The sequence below is a fragment of the Ipomoea triloba genome, chromosome 3 (assembly GCF_003576645.1).
Source record: "Ipomoea triloba cultivar NCNSP0323 chromosome 3, ASM357664v1".
NCBI classification, from domain to species: domain Eukaryota; kingdom Viridiplantae; phylum Streptophyta; class Magnoliopsida; order Solanales; family Convolvulaceae; genus Ipomoea; species Ipomoea triloba.
In genome coordinates this window covers 10005771-10027981 of record NC_044918.1, presented here as the reverse complement: position 1 = coordinate 10027981, position 22211 = coordinate 10005771, and the positions used below count along the sequence as shown (strand labels likewise).

General features: G+C 42.1%; 1 protein-coding gene across 1 annotated transcript; it reads right to left on the bottom strand.

Annotated features, from left to right (window-relative positions):
- Nucleotides 1-18798: 18798 nt before the first annotated feature.
- LOC116012883 lies at nucleotides 18799-19683 on the bottom strand. The gene has a single exon (XM_031252556.1). It carries the CDS (start codon nucleotides 19681-19683, stop codon nucleotides 18799-18801), a length of 885 nt encoding a protein of 294 aa, XP_031108416.1.
- Between the last annotated feature and the right edge of the window lie 2528 nt (nucleotides 19684-22211).

The window sequence follows — 22211 nt, the reverse complement described above, 5'->3', positions numbered from 1 at the left end:
GAATCATCACAATCTTTCAACCATCTCTACAAGTGAAGTAGAAAGAGGCGGAGTAAACTTGGAAGAAGTTGAAAAACCTACAACAACAAGGCTGCCGGGCTTAGTGATCAAAGGAGCTTGTTGTAACGGAATTTGTACTATAACGGGGAATATAGTGCAAACCTTCACGTGTTGTGAATAAGAGTGGAGTAGGCTTAGTTAACAGCCGAACCACTATAAAAACCCTCTCTCTCTCTCTCTTTATTTATTTTACGTATTGCATTGCATATATCACTCAAACTTAATGACTTTTACAAGAAAATCCTAAGTGCAAAGTGAAGATAAAACTTGATATATTCTTACCGCTGCGTTTATCTCTTTAGACAAAAAGTTTTCAAAAACCCCTTGTGAGTCTATTCAACCCCCCCCCCCTTCTAGACTCACATCGCTACCACCGGGACCAACAAGTGGTATCAGAGCAAGTTACCTTGAACGGTGAACACTCTGTGTATACTGCCTAGTAATCCTTTTTGAAAAATTTATCAAAATATTTTCAAACTTTGCACTATGTCTAAAATGGAACATCATAGGCATTTTCTTATGTTTAACTTGGACAAGTTTGATGATTGGAAAGTGCGCATGCAGGCTCACTTGTCTGCCATGCATGATGAGATGTGGGACGTGATAACTGATGGACCCATCCAGATACTACAAGTGAACCCCAATCGTGTTGCTACCGATTCGACATCACCAGAAATGATTCCAAAGGAGAAATCCTTGCTGACTACCGAAGAGAGAACCCGAGTAAATCTCGACAATATAGCCAAGGATATACTCTACAAGGCATTGGACGAATCATTGTTCTCGAGAGTAAGAAAGTGCAAGAATGCTAAAGACATCTGGGATGTACTTATGCTCATAGGTGATGGAGACGAACAAGAAAAGGAGAACAAGCTGACGATTGCCTTGAAGAAGTTTGAAGACTTCAAAATCAATCCAAAGGAGTCCATAACTGAAATGGAAGCTCGGTTCATAAAGTTATTGATGGAAATCAATGATCTTGACGAGAAAAAGCTAACACAAAAGGAGATAAGCTTGAAGATTCTCCGAGGACTACCCAAAAGCTGGGAAATGAAAGTAGTAGCTATGCGTGATCATAGAGATCTCAAGACAACGAGTACTACTCAGATCTTTAGTGATCTGAAAGCGTACGAGTTCGAGAAGGAAGCTCAAAATGATGAAGAACCTGAAACGAGAAACATAGCCTTAGTTGCAAATCATCAACCTTCATCATCAACACCAAGGTCGAATACTAACCCCTCATCTGATTTTTTCACTGACGATCAGCTTGCTTTGTTCATGAGAAGGTTCAAAAGATTCATGCGAAAGAATCAATCCTATGATAACTCTGACAAGACGAGAAGAATGAAGTACCAAAGCAATAACAAGGCTAGCGGATCCAGAACACATGAGAAGGATGAAATACAAGTGCTGTGTTATAACTGCCAAAAACCTGGACACTTCAAAGCGGAATGTCCATATCCCACCGTCAAGAAGCATCAGGACGAGCACAACTACAAGAAGAATTCGGGAAACTATCACAACCCGAAGAGTGCATCAAATGATGCCGACGAAGAGCCAAACAAAAACCTGAGGAATGATAGGCGAAGGAAGGCTCTAGCTGTAGAAGATAAGTCGGGAGAAAAGAACGACGAGTCATGCACTTCCAGCTCTAGTTAAGAAAGTGACAGTTCGGAGGATGAAAAAGGACTACTATGTCTTTTCAGTCAAGAGGACTCAGATGAAGAGCTGTGCCTTATGGCAGATGAAGAAGAGGTAACTTCACAAAACCACTCTTCTAATTATAGTTCCGAATCAACATATCATGAAAACCCTAGGGAAGCATTCGAAAGAATGATGAAGAGTTTTGATGGTATTGAGGATTCACACCTCAAACTCAAAGAAGAGAATGCCAAGCTATTGGCAGAAAGACAAGATCTCGAGGACTTAAGGTCCAAAAATGCTGAGATGCTTGAATCTATAAGCCAGCTTGAGAAGCAAGTTCATCTTCTTGAGGAAGAGTGTAAAGCGAAGGATGATAGAGAGCAAAATTTGCGTGCGGTGCTTGCAACATTTACAAATTCATCCAGATTAATGGATCGAATGGTAGATGATCAAAGACCATCAGGGAGTAGATCCGGACTCGGTTATGGCTCCAGCTCTTATCAACATGTTCTCTTAACACGACCAACTGATCCTTCTACTAGTGGAGGTTTAAGTTCTGTCTTTGTCCAAGGACAAACTGAAAATCTTGAGCCAGTGATTAACGCCACAAATGGAATAGAACCACAATCAACGAGTCGATCTAATGATTCGACTGAAACACGTATTGTGGAACCTACGAGAGGGAATTTCCAAAACGGTAACCCGAGAAGTCGTCAGACCCCTTGGTATAGACCTCGCGTACCGAACCATCACGGTCATATCGCAAATGGTCAACCACTTGGGAATAACCAATCTAAAGGAAAATTCCAAGGCAATAAGAGGCTACATTACTCACAGAAGCAACGCAAGGGTATGCCTCAGGGAGGACTGAACTCTTACCCGAGTAATGTCAAGAATTTCAAAAAGTTTCCTAGCAAGCATAGAGGTGGAGAAGGTACTCTATATCCTAGTGATGAGGACTGGATTATGGACTATGAGCCAATGACAAGAGCAAAGTTTCTGCTCCATCATAGACATAAACAGACCTCATACACTAGAGTCAACACGAATAAACCAACACCTCCTCTTCAAAAGGTTTATTCACCGAAGTCACCTCAAGCCTACTATGCTATCCCTTATGATTATCGCGTGTTTAACGGGTATCGTGGACCGAGGATGAACCTTACAAGTTCTAGGTATGCATGGATGCCCAAGCTCACCGCTAACCGCCAAGGACCCAAGGTATGGATACCTAAAAACACTTAATCTTTGAATGCAGGAAAATAGGAGCATCTGGTATGTAGATAGCGGATGCTCGAGACACATGACTGGAGATAAATCAGAATTGAGCAATTATAAAGCAAAGAATGGTCCTAAAGTAGTTTTCGGTGGGAACTCAAGTGGACGAACCATGGGCACCGGAAATGTTATGAAGAATGGTTTAATCATCCAAGAAGTTTCTTATGTTGAAGGATTAAAGTTCAATCTTTTAAGCACAAGTCAGTTTTGTGACAAAGGATACAAAGTTATATTCTATATAAATAGATCACAACCGAGGAAGGGAGAGGTACCCTAACACCTAATCCTTTGTGTTGTCTTCTATTTTGCAGGAATGGATAAGGGAAAAGGCAAGAAGGCATGTTCTGAAGAGAAACCCGTCAAGAAAAGGTTCTCTTTTCGGCTGTTGTTGAAAGAAGGAACTAGTAAACTCAACAAATTGAGAGAAGAAAAGGGAGAACCTCTCCAAGGGGACACATCTGCACATCCTCTAGAACTCTCCGATTCGGACTCTGAGGATTACGTGCCCAAGCCACCTACCATGTCTGTCCCAGGCTTCTACTCTGGAGGTTTAGCTCCACCTAACAAGGAACCCTACTGGCCGGATCCAGACCTTGTGCCAAGGCCAACTCCTCCACCCTCCATGAACTATACTGGAGATGATGCCTGGAATGACATCCAAAGATGGTACCAACAGGATCAGGCTCCGAACCAGCCAGTAAATGCAGACTATGACGAGGACTATCTTCGCTATCTTGCGATGCTTGAGCCAGATGATGTATCTGACAAGTCCTCGGTGCTTGAAAATGAACCTGGTTATGGACCTATGGCTCCATCTTGGATCCCTGACACTGCCCCAAGTGCTCTACCAGCTCCAAGTCCTCCTACCACGGAGAGCAGCCAAGGACAAAGCCTTATGTCTACTGCTAATAGTAGGCAGGCAAAGAATAAGGGCAAAGGCAAGGCAAGAAAGTAGTTGTCATGCCTTGTAACAAAATCAGGGTTGGGTTGGCCAGTCTAGTATGTTATCTTGGATGTCACTTGTTATCTTTCAAATGAATGGAACTATCTTTTGATTGCATAATCTGTCATTCTCTTTTCCGAAGTGTTAAATCTTACCGAAGAATGACAAACTCAATGGCTAAAACTCTATCAGTACCGAAGATTGATAAAGCACAAAGCACATGTGATGACCAAATTCATACTGACCGAAGGATAGAGCTACCGAATCTTTAACTCTCAATAGTTCCTATGCACGACTCATAATCGAAGGGTTGCAAATGTATCGTGTTGAACAAGCTTCTTGGACAAACCCTCTAATGACCGTTCAACTTGAGAACGTGGGATCGTGATGATACACGTGTCGATACCCTATTCGAAGAAAATGCCGATGCATGCGCTCCAACTTCTCTAAACTGTCTGACATGAAAGGACGGGCCATCAAGATGTGATGGTAAAATGAGTGCGTTTCTCTCTCCTCATTAAATGGCTATTTCATCTTATGGGAAACTACCCTTATCAGTACAAACCTCGACTACGGCTTTATGCCATTTTTGCCCCCTCATTAAAGGGTATTTAAGGGTTTTTGTCTCTTGTTCATAAATTCGCTCCACTTTCTTCAAAATGACCCGATCCACCCGATCCATTATCTCTCACCATATATAACCTCTTGTAGCTCTCACTTTTTACCTTTTACCCTCCCAAAAGCACCGTTACCCTCTTAACCCTAAATCTCTCTAAAAACACCAAAAGTTGAGAATCATGTCGTCATCTGGATCAAGTTCTTCGTCTGAAAGTTCAAGTTCATCTTCCGATGAGGCTGCTAATTCTCATGCGCCACCGCCAAAACCCTTACTCTCGCCGGAAAACACACCGGCCTCTCAAGAACCCTTTAGACCACCACAAATTATAACCCGTCCATGTGAAGATGTGGAAGTTTTCAAGTTCTCTCCACCATTGTTAAAGGTCAGAAGTCAAACCATTGCATGGTTAAAGCCGGTTCGATGCTTGATGTCGACGGTTTTCTTGATAAAGTGCTCGACAAAGAGTTTGGAAATCACGTTGTGAAGTGTCTTGAGGATGGTAATCTTTACAAGTTTGTTACTTTCAAACATAAAGCCTGGTATCCCATTGATGTGACATAGTTCTACATTAATGCTGAAATACAAACTGTAAATGGCATTCATGAAATCCACTCAGTAGTTAATGGTACTGAGGTTGTGATCACTCATGAAGACATTAGGAGAGTTTTTGACTTTCCTATCTGTGGGGATGGCTTCCATCCGGACTGCTCTGAGAAGAAATATAGCAGAAAGAAGATGTGGAAAAAGATGAAGGGTCATTCTCAACCCTCATCCTTTCCATCTATTTTGAAGAAAAAAATGCTGAAACTGGACTATGAATTTGTTGTGTGCACTTCTGGAAAATTACCCCGTTGATTGGTCAAGGGTGATATTTGACTTTTTAGTAGATAATGTTCAAACAGGTGTTAATCCTACGACCAAATGGATTGTTAAAGTTCTTGGCTATGGATTCATGCTTAGTACTATTCTGAGAGATAAGAAGGTGAAGTTGCGCATGGGAACTTCCTTACATAGAACTCATTATCACATGACCTCAAAGCCACCAAATTACCTCAAGAGAAAGGCAGATGAACTGGAAGCTGCCTTGAGAAATGAACAGAAGAAATCACAATCCAAATCGTCCAAAAGCTCAGTTGGACAGGGGAACCTGAGATGACTAAAGGTCATGGTTCGGAAGGCTCTACACACCAACCAAAGACTCAACACGAGCCCTCAAAACCAAAAGCCTCCAAACATGCTGAATCTTCAAAGCGCACCGAATCCTCATTCGAGCAGGAGCCAGAAAAGTCATCTAAGAAGCGCAAGGCAGGAAATTTGGAAGCTGCCCAGAAGAGGAAGTCAAAGAAACACAAATCTAAATGATCTAAGGGTTCGAATGAGAAGGATCTCACCGAAGTCTCTGAAGGTCGCGAGACTGAAGGGAAGCAAGCCGAATCCTCCCATGAGGAGGAGGCGAAGGCATCAAAAGAGGTCACTAAGAAGAGGAAGGCAAAACAGCTTAAACGTCCGAAAAAGAAACAAAGGACTGATCAAATTGACGAAGTTGAAGTGGAACATGAAACCCAATCAACTACTGTCTTACCAGCAGAAGAGGAACCGAGGGAAGCTCAACTTGAAGATTGTCACCGAGTTCTTCCTCCTCCTCTTGATCTTTCCAGGGAAGATAGTGATGAGGACGATCAAATGCCTCTTACTAGGCTATTGAAACCAACGACCCCTCAAATCGAATCACCCTCTGTACCATCTGTCTTGGAATCTTTACCACCTCCCGAACCTTTGATTACTGAGCCTGAAAGTCCCAATGCTCCCATGCCCAGAACACAACAGCTGGTTATCACTTTGCCACGTGAAAGAAATGAGTCAGGTTCAGAATCAACAATGATAGAGGATGAATCTGAGGGAGATGATGTTGAAGTCTGTGATCAATCTTATCGACCAATGTCTGCGATAGTTCAACGACAAATCACAGAACATTTGTCACCTTCCATGGCCCGTATAATGCTCGCTCTTGATTACATTCATCGACACCACTTTTTGCAATGGCCACGTGTGTCAACTATTCAGATTGAGGAGATTCCACCTGCAACAACCGAATCTGAAATTCCTGAGTCAGCTCAGCAACTTATTTGACTCAGCAACTTATCCTCCATTCTGACTCCGTCACTCAACAGATTAATGCCGATGCAGCCTTGGCTCAACAGTTGACATATGAGGAATCTGAGGTTGAAATACCTCCTGCCGAAGCATTGATTGCTGAATCTTCTCATGAGGAGATACTGACACGACAACTTGCTCGTATTAACAACTGGAAGGAATGGCGGATGTCAAGTCTTCGGGTTATTGCAAGTACAATTAGCGAAATGGCCGAAGAAGAAGAATGTGAACTGGATTGGATGGGCACACGATCTGTTTTTGACACCACACGGCCCGATGAAATTGAACGAGTTTTTGCTGAAAAATTACAAGGACGAACTACTCGGTTTGGCAAATCTGTGGATTTGAATGTTGGCTACCAAACTCCTCGGGAACGCCTTATGATAGAAGATATACAGATTGCCAAAATCCACAACATCTCTCGAGCACAAACAGAGATAAGAGATCTTAGACCCGATGTTGGTACGAGTCGTCAACAAAATGAAGATGATGCTGAGGATTCGGACTCTAATCCAAATCAAAGATGTCGTGATCAACATCATAAGAAGGATGATGATGATGATGACAACGATGATCCATCTGGAAATCATGTTCCTTCTTCCCGAGCTGTTACCATTCCAAACACAGGAGTACAGATAACTCGTGCCAGTGATGAATCTGATCAGCACCATACCGGTGAGCCGAGGTCTGCTCCCACTGAATCCATGGAAGCACAGATCCTGCTAAGTCCTAGTTCAGCCTGAGATGAAACCATGGAAGCATCTCGAGGTGCGAATCATGATGGCTTGCAGCTACTTGATGAAAAAATGATTACATCAGATCTTAATTTAGTTGATGTTGAGGTAGAAGTCTTTCCTGACTACACTTCGGATGGAAACCTGGAAGCATCTAAAAGTGCAAGTCCCGAAAACTTATCATCTTCAATCGACGACTCAAATGGCTTAAATCTTACCGAAGGACAAGAACTCGTCCTAGTTCAAGGTGAAAACATGGAAGCACCTTCCAGGGACAGTCATGGTCCATCTGCTGACGTATCCAAGAGCTCGGACTCTTCTAAGGTAATCCTTGATACCTCTTCTGCTTTCACTTCTCTGTTAAATGCCATACAGGGATTAGCGAGGACTCAAGATGCACAGTTCAAATCTCTTAACGAGTCCATCACTAAAATCAAGAAGGATGTGAGAAGGCAGAAAAAGAAGTCTTCTAAGTCTACCACCGATGAAAGACTTACTGCTCTTGAGAAGAAGATCGATAATGTGTTCTCTGAGAATCTTATTTCTCTTGGATCCTTGAAGGACTCGGTAACTGAAATCACGAAAATACAGCGTGATCTGGTTACGAAACATGCCTTCATTAAGGAACGTCTTGACTTATCCTGCTCCAAGCTTGAAACTGTCTCCGGGAATCAACATGCAACAGCCTCCCTTGTCTGTGAGTTCGAGTGGACTCTTAAAGAATTGCAAGTATGCATCAATCGTCTAAGCAACAAGGTGGATATTCTCATAGAAGTCAATGATGCCAACAAGGGGGAAAAGATGAAGGAACGCCTCCGAACACTTGCAAAGGAAAGGAAATTGTCCTAAGGAATGATGATCAGGACAATGATGATATTTCACGACAAAGAAAGGCCATCCTGAATATTAGAAAAACTCCATCTCCTTCACCATCTCCGAAGAGAACGCAAAATAAACCTACAGGTGGTGAACCGAGTTCTAAAAGGTAAAAGAAACAAGGCAAAGAAACGAAGCAAATGACTCGGAGAGTTAATGGAGAAATGATTGAATATGTTCCATACAAAGAAGGATCTGGAAAGAAATATGAAGAATTCAACATCCCACCCTTCTGGAACAACAAGAAACCCATGGACAGAATGATCTTCTTGAGAGATCATAATGAAAGAATCTTTGAGCAAAGAAAGAAAGACGAAGAGATCTTCCGAATTCAGCAGGAAGAACAGAAGAGATTTGAGAAAGTTATGAAGGAACTTGAAGAAGCAAACAAGATAACCAAAGCAGCTGAAGGACGAACCAAAATGAATAGCATTGCTCAAATTTTGACTGCCATGCAACAAAGTTTCTCCGATGGAATGAATGCTCCCGAACTAATAGCTTGGTGGGACTGGGGAGTTATAAAGGGAGAAAATCTTGGTGAAGTAGTCCAAAATTATCTGATGCTGAGGCTACACCATAAATATGCTTTCAAGATTGAAGGACTCGACACTGTGAAAGCAAGGAAAGAAATCAACGATATGATCCAACTCAAAGAGCATGAAATTTGGGAAAAAGAGAAGAAGAAGAAGACTTGTGAAAGCTCAAAATAAGAAGAATTTCCTTTCTGTCTTTAATTTTTGTCAGTTTTGCTTTTTGTAATGATGTATGAAACTCCTTATGAATAAAAGTCTTCTTTCGGTTAGGAACCCCGAGTCATTGATTTTGATGATACCAAACTATCCGAGGAGACCCCTAACTTTTGTGTAAGACTTTAGAATAGATTATGCTTTGTATCTTAGTCTTATAGGGTAACCGAATCCTTAGTATTTTTTCTGATCTCTAAGGATTTGAGTCTCATATACCGAAGACATGAAGACTTAAACCGAAGAGTGAACTATGCGAGGAGTTAAAGCTGCGAAGTAATGAAGACTTGAAGAATCGAAGACTGGATCTTAGGTCGAAACATGGAAGGGCCAAGCTTTTATGACCGAGCAATCAAGAGTGTGATTGACTCGAAGAGTTTAAGAGAAATGATACGGTCAATCATTCTCTCTCACAACCAAGGCAAAGACTGTTGGTCCCAAGGGGATGGGGTACAAGTCTAGAGGGGGGGTGAATAGACTTGTATAAGATTTTTGCAAATCTTTTTCGACCTCTCGTGTGTATTGGACTTAGGATGTTTAGGTCCGATACCTCACAAGATGAAGACAAAGTTTTATGCGCAGCGGAAAAGTTATCCCCTTTTAATTTGCACGAGTTTCAGTTAGTTCGAGAGGTGTGGTTATATGCAGTGCAGTTCGAGAGATAGTTAGTGAGAGGTAAAAACAGAAAGTAAATGCGAGAGAGATTTTTAAGTGGTTCGGCCAACCCGCCTACGTCTACTCTTCTTCTAGAAACTCCCTAGAAGGATTGCACTAAAACTTCCCTTTTTAGTACAATATCGAGCGCTTGAGCTTTGATCACGAAGCCCGCCTCAAGCCTCAGGTTTTTCGCCCCACTTCTTGTTACTCCACCTCTCGAGCACTTGAGCTTTGATCACCAAGCCCGCCTCAAGCCTCAGGATCTTCACAAGACAGCTCCCAGGTTACTCCGCCTCTTCTTGCCTTCTCCAAAGCAAGGTTGTTCCGGTTGTCACAGGTTGAGTGTAACAATCTCCAATCTGACCAAAAGCTTTCGTTGGATAATCTTCCTTGTAGTGCAGCTTTGGTCACCTTCTAGATGTGTAGTAGTTTAAGCTTTGTAACTCTCTCAAAACACTAAGATGTGTTTTCTCACTGTTATGAATATCAAGTATGATATTCCAGATTAAGCACTTGCACTTTTGAACTTTTGAACGTTTGAACTAGACACCTCTTATGATAGCTTGAATTTTTCGAACTTCTCTGAATTTGTGTCTTCACGTCCTTATATATGAGAGTTGAGGAATAATTCCTTTGGAGGGAAAATTATTTCGTTTGAAATCTGTCTCCCATGCCGATCATGGGACTTGCATACGTTTGAAATCTGTCTCCCATGCCGATCATGGGACTTGCATATGTTTGAAATCTGTCTCCCATGCCGATCATGGGACTTGCATATATTTAGCATCTGTCTCCCATGCCGATCATGGGACTTGCATATATTTAGCATGTTTCATGGAGTGGTGGTCTTGTAACTTGAACCTTTTGTCTTGTAATGAATATACCATATTCCACTATCTTGAGTACATACTTCACTTACTTCTTTTGGTAAAAGTTACTCTTTTTATCATACTTCACTTACTTCTTTTGGTAAAAGTTACTCTTTTTATATTCCCATTGATCCTCGTTTTGGTAAAAGTTACTCTTTTTATATTCCCATTGATCCTCGTTTTAGGGAATAAGACCGACCTCTGATTGGTGCATCTTTTATCCGTTGGTTGTGGAGTTCTAACGTGGCATCCACTTCCGGCTGTTCTATTTTCCCATAATACTCTGTCAGCACCTCCTTAATATTTTATCTCCATGATATTCTTTTTCTCCAAACTTAGATTACTTTATCTATGCGTGTTAACTGCCGTTCAGTTCATTGGAGAAGTGCTAGTCTATCGAGACCAAAAATTGATGTCTCGACTACTTGATGTCTCGATCTCATGTCTCGAACTGGATTGATGTTTCGAGAGATTCCATCTCTCGAACTTTGCTTATGTCTCGAGACTTAGTTGATGTCTCGCAGACCCTTATTCCTCCAGTGATGTCTCGTGCCTTCTTCTGATCTATCTATAAGCTTACAACACGAAACTTCTAAGATGTTCAAACAAGTTCACCTTAAGCTTAAATAATTTCCGAGTTGAGCTCAATTACCCGGTTGTATTTTCGCTCTTAGTTTACTTGTCGAACTTATATATATTTCCTATCTATCGAGACTTAGGGGATTGAACATTACATTTGGTATCATCAAAACCTATTACAGTATGTTCCTAACAATTGCCCCCTTTTTGGTGATGCCAACACTATACTTCCTTATATGGCTGATTTTCAAGAAAAGATTAACTTTGATTTTATTTTCAGCGCATACGGTAAGTTTGACAAGGAAACTAATCTGCTAAAGCATGAAGTAAAAACTCACGCAACCCCCAGCAAAAGATATATATATATTAAGATTAAGGGAATGTTTTACATGAAAAAGAACATAGTAGAAAAGTTAAAAGAAAGCAAAGAACAACATAATCGAGAATGCATGTAGACGACGAGAGCTTACTGCTTGTCTGCTTTCCTCTTCTCGTTGATAGCTGCTCGTGTCTTTATGGGGTCTTTAGAGTTTACCAGATTTAGGTACTCATCCGATACATCAAGATGAAGGTAGTTGATGAAGGCTTCACCTATGAAATCACCTTCGATTACCCCATCTCTCCACCATTCAATGCATTCTTGAGGAGTGAGACCGCTGTGAGAAGATAGGTCAGTTTTGGCAAGAAGACTTACTATGATTCCATTGAGATATTCTGTTGTGTCTTCTTTGAACCCTGATTTATAGTTTTTCATAAACTGCTCGTCCTTCTTCTCTTTTGCAGTTTGTTGTTCTAGCCTCTTCCTTTTTCTTTCTCGGTCTTCTTCTCTCCTCTTCTCCATTTCCATTGTACGCTGGACCCTTAGAAACTCCTGCCTCTTGGCTTCCTCCATTGCCTTGCTCATTATTTTTGGAACTTTTGGAGGAGGTCCAGTGGTTAAGGGTTCACTTGCTGCACTTTTCTTGCTGGCTGATGTCCCTCTTGATCCTTGATTCCCTTTATTTTCCCCCTTGTTGGCATCATCCATACGGGAAAGGAGAGTGGACATACCTTCAAAAAGCGTTTGAAGCTGGGCAGGTACCTGGTTCGATAGGTCATCGAGTAGGGCTTTGATTACATACTGTCGAAGTTCACTAGAGTTCTGGAAAGCTCGAAGTTCACCTCTTAGTTCTGTTACAAAATAGTATTTTCAAAATAATTTATTTCATCCAAATATGGTTGTGACATCCCAAAATTTCGTCACTANCTTTTGGTAAAAGTTACTCTTTTTATATTCCCATTGATCCTCGTTTTAGGGAATAAGACCGACCTCTGATTGGTGCATCTTTTATCCGTTGGTTGTGGAGTTCTAACGTGGCATCCACTTCCGGCTGTTCTATTTTCCCATAATACTCTGTCAGCACCTCCTTAATATTTTATCTCCATGATATTCTTTTTCTCCAAACTTAGATTACTTTATCTATGCGTGTTAACTGCCGTTCAGTTCATTGGAGAAGTGCTAGTCTATCGAGACCAAAAATTGATGTCTCGACTACTTGATGTCTCGATCTCATGTCTCGAACTGGATTGATGTTTCGAGAGATTCCATCTCTCGAACTTTGCTTATGTCTCGAGACTTAGTTGATGTCTCGCAGACCCTTATTCCTCCAGTGATGTCTCGTGCCTTCTTCTGATCTATCTATAAGCTTACAACACGAAACTTCTAAGATGTTCAAACAAGTTCACCTTAAGCTTAAATAATTTCCGAGTTGAGCTCAATTACCCGGTTGTATTTTCGCTCTTAGTTTACTTGTCGAACTTATATATATTTCCTATCTATCGAGACTTAGGGGATTGAACATTACATTTGGTATCATCAAAACCTATTACAGTATGTTCCTAACAATTGCCCCCTTTTTGGTGATGCCAACACTATACTTCCTTATATGGCTGATTTTCAAGAAAAGATTAACTTTGATTTTATTTTCAGCGCATACGGTAAGTTTGACAAGGAAACTAATCTGCTAAAGCATGAAGTAAAAACTCACGCAACCCCCAGCAAAAGATATATATATATTAAGATTAAGGGAATGTTTTACATGAAAAAGAACATAGTAGAAAAGTTAAAAGAAAGCAAAGAACAACATAATCGAGAATGCATGTAGACGACGAGAGCTTACTGCTTGTCTGCTTTCCTCTTCTCGTTGATAGCTGCTCGTGTCTTTATGGGGTCTTTAGAGTTTACCAGATTTAGGTACTCATCCGATACATCAAGATGAAGGTAGTTGATGAAGGCTTCACCTATGAAATCACCTTCGATTACCCCATCTCTCCACCATTCAATGCATTCTTGAGGAGTGAGACCGCTGTGAGAAGATAGGTCAGTTTTGGCAAGAAGACTTACTATGATTCCATTGAGATATTCTGTTGTGTCTTCTTTGAACCCTGATTTATAGTTTTTCATAAACTGCTCGTCCTTCTTCTCTTTTGCAGTTTGTTGTTCTAGCCTCTTCCTTTTTCTTTCTCGGTCTTCTTCTCTCCTCTTCTCCATTTCCATTGTACGCTGGACCCTTAGAAACTCCTGCCTCTTGGCTTCCTCCATTGCCTTGCTCATTATTTTTGGAACTTTTGGAGGAGGTCCAGTGGTTAAGGGTTCACTTGCTGCACTTTTCTTGCTGGCTGATGTCCCTCTTGATCCTTGATTCCCTTTATTTTCCCCCTTGTTGGCATCATCCATACGGGAAAGGAGAGTGGACATACCTTCAAAAAGCGTTTGAAGCTGGGCAGGTACCTGGTTCGATAGGTCATCGAGTAGGGCTTTGATTACATACTGTCGAAGTTCACTAGAGTTCTGGAAAGCTCGAAGTTCACCTCTTAGTTCTGTTACAAAATAGTATTTTCAAAATAATTTATTTCATCCAAATATGGTTGTGACATCCCAAAATTTCGTCACTAGTTTTGTTACAAAAAAATATTTTTGTCAAAATTGATTTTGACAGTTTCTGTCCAGAAATTACAGTTTTTCGCAGTCCGAANCTTTTGGTAAAAGTTACTCTTTTTATATTCCCATTGATCCTCGTTTTAGGGAATAAGACCGACCTCTGATTGGTGCATCTTTTATCCGTTGGTTGTGGAGTTCTAACGTGGCATCCACTTCCGGCTGTTCTATTTTCCCATAATACTCTGTCAGCACCTCCTTAATATTTTATCTCCATGATATTCTTTTTCTCCAAACTTAGATTACTTTATCTATGCGTGTTAACTGCCGTTCAGTTCATTGGAGAAGTGCTAGTCTATCGAGACCAAAAATTGATGTCTCGACTACTTGATGTCTCGATCTCATGTCTCGAACTGGATTGATGTTTCGAGAGATTCCATCTCTCGAACTTTGCTTATGTCTCGAGACTTAGTTGATGTCTCGCAGACCCTTATTCCTCCAGTGATGTCTCGTGCCTTCTTCTGATCTATCTATAAGCTTACAACACGAAACTTCTAAGATGTTCAAACAAGTTCACCTTAAGCTTAAATAATTTCCGAGTTGAGCTCAATTACCCGGTTGTATTTTCGCTCTTAGTTTACTTGTCGAACTTATATATATTTCCTATCTATCGAGACTTAGGGGATTGAACATTACATTTGGTATCATCAAAACCTATTACAGTATGTTCCTAACAATTGCCCCCTTTTTGGTGATGCCAACACTATACTTCCTTATATGGCTGATTTTCAAGAAAAGATTAACTTTGATTTTATTTTCAGCGCATACGGTAAGTTTGACAAGGAAACTAATCTGCTAAAGCATGAAGTAAAAACTCACGCAACCCCCAGCAAAAGATATATATATATTAAGATTAAGGGAATGTTTTACATGAAAAAGAACATAGTAGAAAAGTTAAAAGAAAGCAAAGAACAACATAATCGAGAATGCATGTAGACGACGAGAGCTTACTGCTTGTCTGCTTTCCTCTTCTCGTTGATAGCTGCTCGTGTCTTTATGGGGTCTTTAGAGTTTACCAGATTTAGGTACTCATCCGATACATCAAGATGAAGGTAGTTGATGAAGGCTTCACCTATGAAATCACCTTCGATTACCCCATCTCTCCACCATTCAATGCATTCTTGAGGAGTGAGACCGCTGTGAGAAGATAGGTCAGTTTTGGCAAGAAGACTTACTATGATTCCATTGAGATATTCTGTTGTGTCTTCTTTGAACCCTGATTTATAGTTTTTCATAAACTGCTCGTCCTTCTTCTCTTTTGCAGTTTGTTGTTCTAGCCTCTTCCTTTTTCTTTCTCGGTCTTCTTCTCTCCTCTTCTCCATTTCCATTGTACGCTGGACCCTTAGAAACTCCTGCCTCTTGGCTTCCTCCATTGCCTTGCTCATTATTTTTGGAACTTTTGGAGGAGGTCCAGTGGTTAAGGGTTCACTTGCTGCACTTTTCTTGCTGGCTGATGTCCCTCTTGATCCTTGATTCCCTTTATTTTCCCCCTTGTTGGCATCATCCATACGGGAAAGGAGAGTGGACATACCTTCAAAAAGCGTTTGAAGCTGGGCAGGTACCTGGTTCGATAGGTCATCGAGTAGGGCTTTGATTACATACTGTCGAAGTTCACTAGAGTTCTGGAAAGCTCGAAGTTCACCTCTTAGTTCTGTTACAAAATAGTATTTTCAAAATAATTTATTTCATCCAAATATGGTTGTGACATCCCAAAATTTCGTCACTAGTTTTGTTACAAAAAAATATTTTTGTCAAAATTGATTTTGACAGTTTCTGTCCAGAAATTACAGTTTTTCGCAGTCCGAANTTGTTGTTATAGGAAAATTCTATTAAATCCAACTGCTCATCCCATGAACCTTGGAAATCAAGTACACAACCTCTGAGCATATCTTCCAATGTCTGTATCGTTCGCTCCGTTTGGCCATCAGTGGCAGGGTGAAAAGCTGTACTTAATTTGAGCTGAGTGCCCATCATCATCTGCAACGCTTCCCAGAAACGTGATAGAAATCGTGAATCTCGGTCTGAAACGATATCTTGCGCTACTCCGTGATATTTAACCACGTGTTTAATATAGGCTCTTGCCAACCTTTCCATGGACCATGTCTTGTTCATTGGAATGAACCTCGCTGTCTTCGTTAGTCGATCGACAATAACCCACACCTGATCGTTTCCAGACATGGTTCTAGGCAATCCTCCCACGAAATCCATCGAGATTGAGTCCCATTTCCACTGCGGAATTTCTAATGGCTGCAATAATCCCTTTGGTTTACTTCTTTCTGCCTTGACCTTTTGACAGTTCAAGCATTTAGCCACAAATTCAGCTACATCCTTCTTCATGCCCGACCACCAGAAATTTTGTTTTAAGTCCTTATACAGTTTATCCCCACCAGGATGAACTGAATAGGGTGTATAATGACCTTCCTTCATTAATTGTTCCATTATCTCCTTACACCCTTTTGGTATTATCCACCTACCTTGGAATCTTACACTCCCATCTGGGTGTAATTCAAATGGACCATGTTTTCCATCAATCATCTTCTCCCTGATGCTCCCTACCCAATTGTCCTCTTCTTGTGCTTGTTTGACTTCCTGGAATAGGGTTGGAGTCACCGACATGTAATAAAATTTTATTTCCTGTTCCACCTGACCACACATCTGTATCTCCAAATTGAGTCTCTGAAAATCCTCGCATAATTGTTCGGGTAATACCCAAAGAGCATGGTTTGATTTTCGACTCAAGGCATCAGCTACCTTGTTTGCTTTGCCCTCCTGGTATTGGATTTCCAAGTCATAATCTTTGATCAATTCCAATCATCTCCTTTGCCTTAGATTAAGGTCTCGCTGAGTAAAGATGTACTTTAAACTCTTGTGGTCCGTATAAATCTTGCATGAGGTTCCATAGAGGTAGTGTCGCCAAATCTTGAGAGCAAATACCACGGCTGCCAGTTCTAAGTCATGCGTCGGGTAGTTAGCTTCATGAGTTTTTAATTGGCGAGAAACATATGCTATTACCCTTCTATTTTGCATCAAAACACATCCTAGTCCCTTGTGAGATGCATCCGTGTACAACTCGTAACCTTCCGCTCCAACAGGTAAGGTCAATATTGGAGCAGTCGTCAATCTCGTCTTAAGTTCTTGGAATGCCTGCTCACATTCTTCACTCCAACTATACTTGGTCGTTTTCTTGAGCAGGTTTGTCAACGGCTTTGCTATCCTTGAGAAGTCCTGAACAAATCTTCGGTAATAACCCGCCAAACCTAAGAAACTACGGACTTCCGTAACTGATTTGGGTGCTTCCCATTCAAGTACAGCTTGTATCTTAGCTGGGTCCACTGCTATCCCTTCTTGGGTGATTACGTGTCCAAGAAAAGCAACTTCTCTTTTCCAAAATTCACACTTTGACAATTTCGCAAATAGTTTCTTTTCCCTTAGTGTTTGTAACACTGTCCAAAGATGTCCCTTGTGATCCTCCGGTGTCTCAGAGTAGACCAAGATGTCATCTATGAAGGCGACGACGAATTTATCCAAATAGGGAAGGAAAATTCGGTTCATCAGGTCCATAAAGGTTACTGGGGCGTTAGTCACTCCGAATGGCATAACCGTGAATTCATAGTGCCCATATCTCGTCCGAAATGCTGTCTTAGGCACATCCCCCTTCGCGACTCGCACTTGATGATACCCTGACCGTAAGTCAATCTTTGAAAACACTCCCGCTCCTTTCAACTGATCGAATAGATCATCGATCCTAGGCAACGGGTACTTGTTCTTTACTGTGACTCGGTTTAGTTCCCTGTAATCGATGCACAGTCTAAGACTCCCATCCTTCTTCTTAACGAACAGTACCGGTGCACCCCAAGGCGATACGCTTGGTCTGATAAATCCTTTCTCCAGTAATTCCGCCAATTGTGCCTTTAGTTCCTCCATCTCTTTCGGTGCCATTCGATAAGGCGCTTTCGAGGTAGGTGAGGTTCCTGGTATGAGATCAATGGTGAACTCCAGCTCTCTTTCCGGTGGCATTTCTGTGAGATCGTCGGGGAACACGTCAGGAAATTTGCGTACAACTGGGATTCGATCGATTTCGAGTTCTTCTGGTTCGGAATCTTGCACCAAACAGAGGTATACTTCACATCCCTGGTGCATATACTGCTTCAGTTTCTGCGCTGTCAACAACCTGGATTCGTGTTGCTTGTCAATCCCTCGGTAGGATATTCTCCTCCCTTCTGGTCCTCGTAACACAATCTTCCGCTCATCACACACTATCCGAGCTTTATACTTATCCAACCAATCCATTCCGAAGGCCTTAATTTCAGTCTATCAGCAAATGCAGATGATATAAATGAATTGGTAGCTCCTGTATCAAATAACACTATTCAAGGTACTGAGTTTATGGGAAATGTACCAGTTACGGCGTCGTTAACCTGGGCCTGAGTGCTATTGACGACGTAAATTCTGCCTTGGTTTCCCGTGCTACTTTCTCCCATCACTTGCTTCCCTTTGTGGTTGGAACCAGATGCGACGTTTGTTGGTCCTCCCGGATTTGTTGACTGAGAGTTGGCCATTCTGTTTCCTATCTCTGCGGGTCTCTGACCAGTATTCCCATTAAATCTTCTCCCTTGGTTCACGTTCTGTAGGAGTTTTTGAGGACTGTCTACCCGACTCTGTCACTCAAAGGACTTGTGCCCAGAAAGACCGCATGTGAAGCAACTTAATCCTCGCTCCTTGGCAATTCACTCCTGGATGATTCCTTCCACATCTTGAACAAGTAAAACGGTTTCCTTCGTTAATTCTTTCCCTTCCTCTTCCTGATATTAGGTTGCAGCCACCTTGGTTCACTCTCTTGTTTCCCAGTGCGGATTTCTGTGACTTGTCATCAGCCTTTCTTTTATTTCGGCCATAAACTTCTTGTTGATCTAGGTACACCTGGTAATGGTCCGAGGCTCTATCGTACGCCTCCTTCAAGGTAGAGCACATGAATGGCGCAATCGCCCTCCTTACATCCCAGTCCAATCCTCGAACAAACCTTCGTGCCTTACTTGCTTCATTAGGTACAATCTCCTGAGCGAAACACATTAGTTCCACGTACTGGTCATGATATTCTTCGATTGTTGCTCCCTTCTGTTTTAGCCGTAGAAATTCCTCGCATTTAATCCCTCTAATACGCTCGGTGTAGAACTGTCCCCTCAGTTCCTCCTTGAATTCTTCCCAACCAAACTCTGGGTCTTGTAGAAGATCAGGTCCTTCTGATGTCCACCAGTTGTCTGCAGCTTTCGTTAAATAATAGACCGCGGAAGGTACTCGTTGATTTGCAGGGCAATCCACTACATTGAGCAGTTTGTCAAACGTCCGGATCCACTCCTCTAAAATAACCTGATCTTTTTCTCCCGCATAGTGTGGTGGTTGTCGGCTTGCTATCGCCTTCGCATAATCGACTCGTGGTTGTCCTTGGTTCTGGTTCTGGGTTTGCCGAGCCATCATGAACTCAGCCATTCGCTCCATCGCTTGGGCCATACGATCAATTGCAGAGACGTTCTCGTTGCTACTGGTAGGCATGTTGCGTCTTGGAAGCATTTTCACTGGACGATAGATCCAAATTAGTATCCGAAGTATAAGAGTCCTCAAGGGTTAGCTAGTTAGGCAGTCAGTATAGCACCTACTTAAGTCCTATACAACGTCCCCTAACATTCACTTTATCATACCCGCTAAGCAGGGGTTTCTACCTCAGCATAGGGATAATTAACGCATTACGCTAGCCAGCTTACTCACAATAATCCCATGCAAGGATTAACACATGCAAGGAATCACAAACATTGATCATATTATTCAACAACCAGAATCGTAAGATTCTGTAGAGTAAAAGTAAAATACCCCCTTTTATGCTGCCGGACTTTCGTTCCAACTCTGCTCCAAAGCTTATGCTCATGATACCGTAACAACGACTTAGGTTAATCTCTACGAACCTAAGCTGACTTGAAACTTGAACTCAACCTAGGCTCGGACTTAGGCTTTGATCTAATTACCGAAGGTTCAACCTAGGCTCTGATACCAACTTGTAACACCCCGGCTCGGCTATACCGTACATCCGAAGTAGTGTGTTAATCCTTGCATGGGATTATTGTGAGTAAGCTGGCTAGCGTAATGCGTTAATTATCCCTATGCTGAGGTAGAAACCCCTGCTTAGCGGGTATGATAAAGTGAATGTTAGGGGACGTTGTATAGGACTTAAGTAGGTGCTATACTGACTGCCTAACTAGCTAACCCTTGAGGACTCTTATACTTCGGATACTAATTTGGATCTATCGTCCAGTGAAAATGCCTCCAAGACGCAACATGCCTACCAGTAGCAACGAGAACGTCTCTGCAATTGATCGTATGGCCCAAGCGATGGAGCGAATGGCTGAGTTCATGATGGCTCAGCAAACCCAGAACCAGAACCAAGGACAACCACGAGTCGATTATGCGAAGGCGATAGCAAGCCGACAACCACCACACTATGCGGGAGAAAAAGATCCGGTTATTTTAGAGGAGTGGATCCGGACGTTTGACAAACTGCTCAACGCAGTGGATTGCCCTGCAAATCAACGAGTACCCCCCTATATTATTTAACGAAGCTGCAGACAATGGTGGACATCAGAANGGTTGTCCTTGGTTCTGGTTCTGGGTTTGCCGAGCCATCATGAACTCAGCCATTCGCTCCATCGCTTGGGCCATACGATCAATTGCAGAGACGTTCTCGTTGCTACTGGTAGGCATGTTGCGTCTTGGAAGCATTTTCACTGGACGATAGATCCAAATTAGTATCCGAAGTATAAGAGTCCTCAAGGGTTAGCTAGTTAGGCAGTCAGTATAGCACCTACTTAAGTCCTATACAACGTCCCCTAACATTCACTTTATCATACCCGCTAAGCAGGGGTTTCTACCTCAGCATAGGGATAATTAACGCATTACGCTAGCCAGCTTACTCACAATAATCCCATGCAAGGATTAACACATGCAAGGAATCACAAACATTGATCATATTATTCAACAACCAGAATCGTAAGATTCTGTAGAGTAAAAGTAAAATACCCCCTTTTATGCTGCCGGACTTTCGTTCCAACTCTGCTCCAAAGCTTATGCTCATGATACCGTAACAACGACTTAGGTTAATCTCTACGAACCTAAGCTGACTTGAAACTTGAACTCAACCTAGGCTCGGACTTAGGCTTTGATCTAATTACCGAAGGTTCAACCTAGGCTCTGATACCAACTTGTAACACCCCGGCTCGGCTATACCGTACATCCGGAGTAGTTACCGCCACACCTAGACTAAACCCAGCCAAGACCAGACAGAGTTCACTCTAGGTGCACAGGCTAACAAGAAAACTATTTCACATCATCATCATCATTACCCAACATATCTTCATACATATATATATATAGGTGAGCAAAAGGGGTAGCTACACTAACTACCAGAATATATACAAGAGTTTAATTACAACTTACTAGCCAGCTAAGTTCATCATGGCTACAAAAGATACATGTACACACAAAAAGGGTTCCTCCCATAACCTTTCTAATCAGTCATCCTCTTCTAAGGGGCGGTACTCCGGTTCGGAGTACGTCCCCCATACAAGATGCCAGTTGCCCGCAACCCAGGTGAGATGATCCAGGAAGTAACTAGGAGTGTACATCATGGACCACTCATCCCAATGTTCCGAAGGAGCGAGATTCCACGGACAGGGATAAAAGACAACAAATTCTAAGGGATCACTCCCTTCCAACACCTCTACCGGAAAAGACCCAAACCTAGACCTGGCCCCATCCAGAAAATTTGGCTGGCTACTGCGAACCGGGATACGAGAGGGTGTAGTTGGGTAAGTCGGAGGAGGACTGTACGGTGGGGAAGGAATAGCAGGAACATAAGCCGGAGCTGGAGAGTCAGGAGCGAATCCAGGAGCATACGGGTCGACATCAACTAAGTACTGTACATAATCATCATGATCGTAGATAGGGAACTCCAACTCGGAAGGATCCGAGTCAGGTGGGCTACACGAGCCTACCCTAGACATCTGTTAAGAACACAACGAAGTGTAGTTAGC

Coding starts and splice junctions, on each gene's coding strand:
- LOC116012883 (XM_031252556.1), bottom strand. CDS start 19,683: ATGCCTACCAGTAGCAACGAGAACGTCTCTGCAATTGATCGTATGGCC.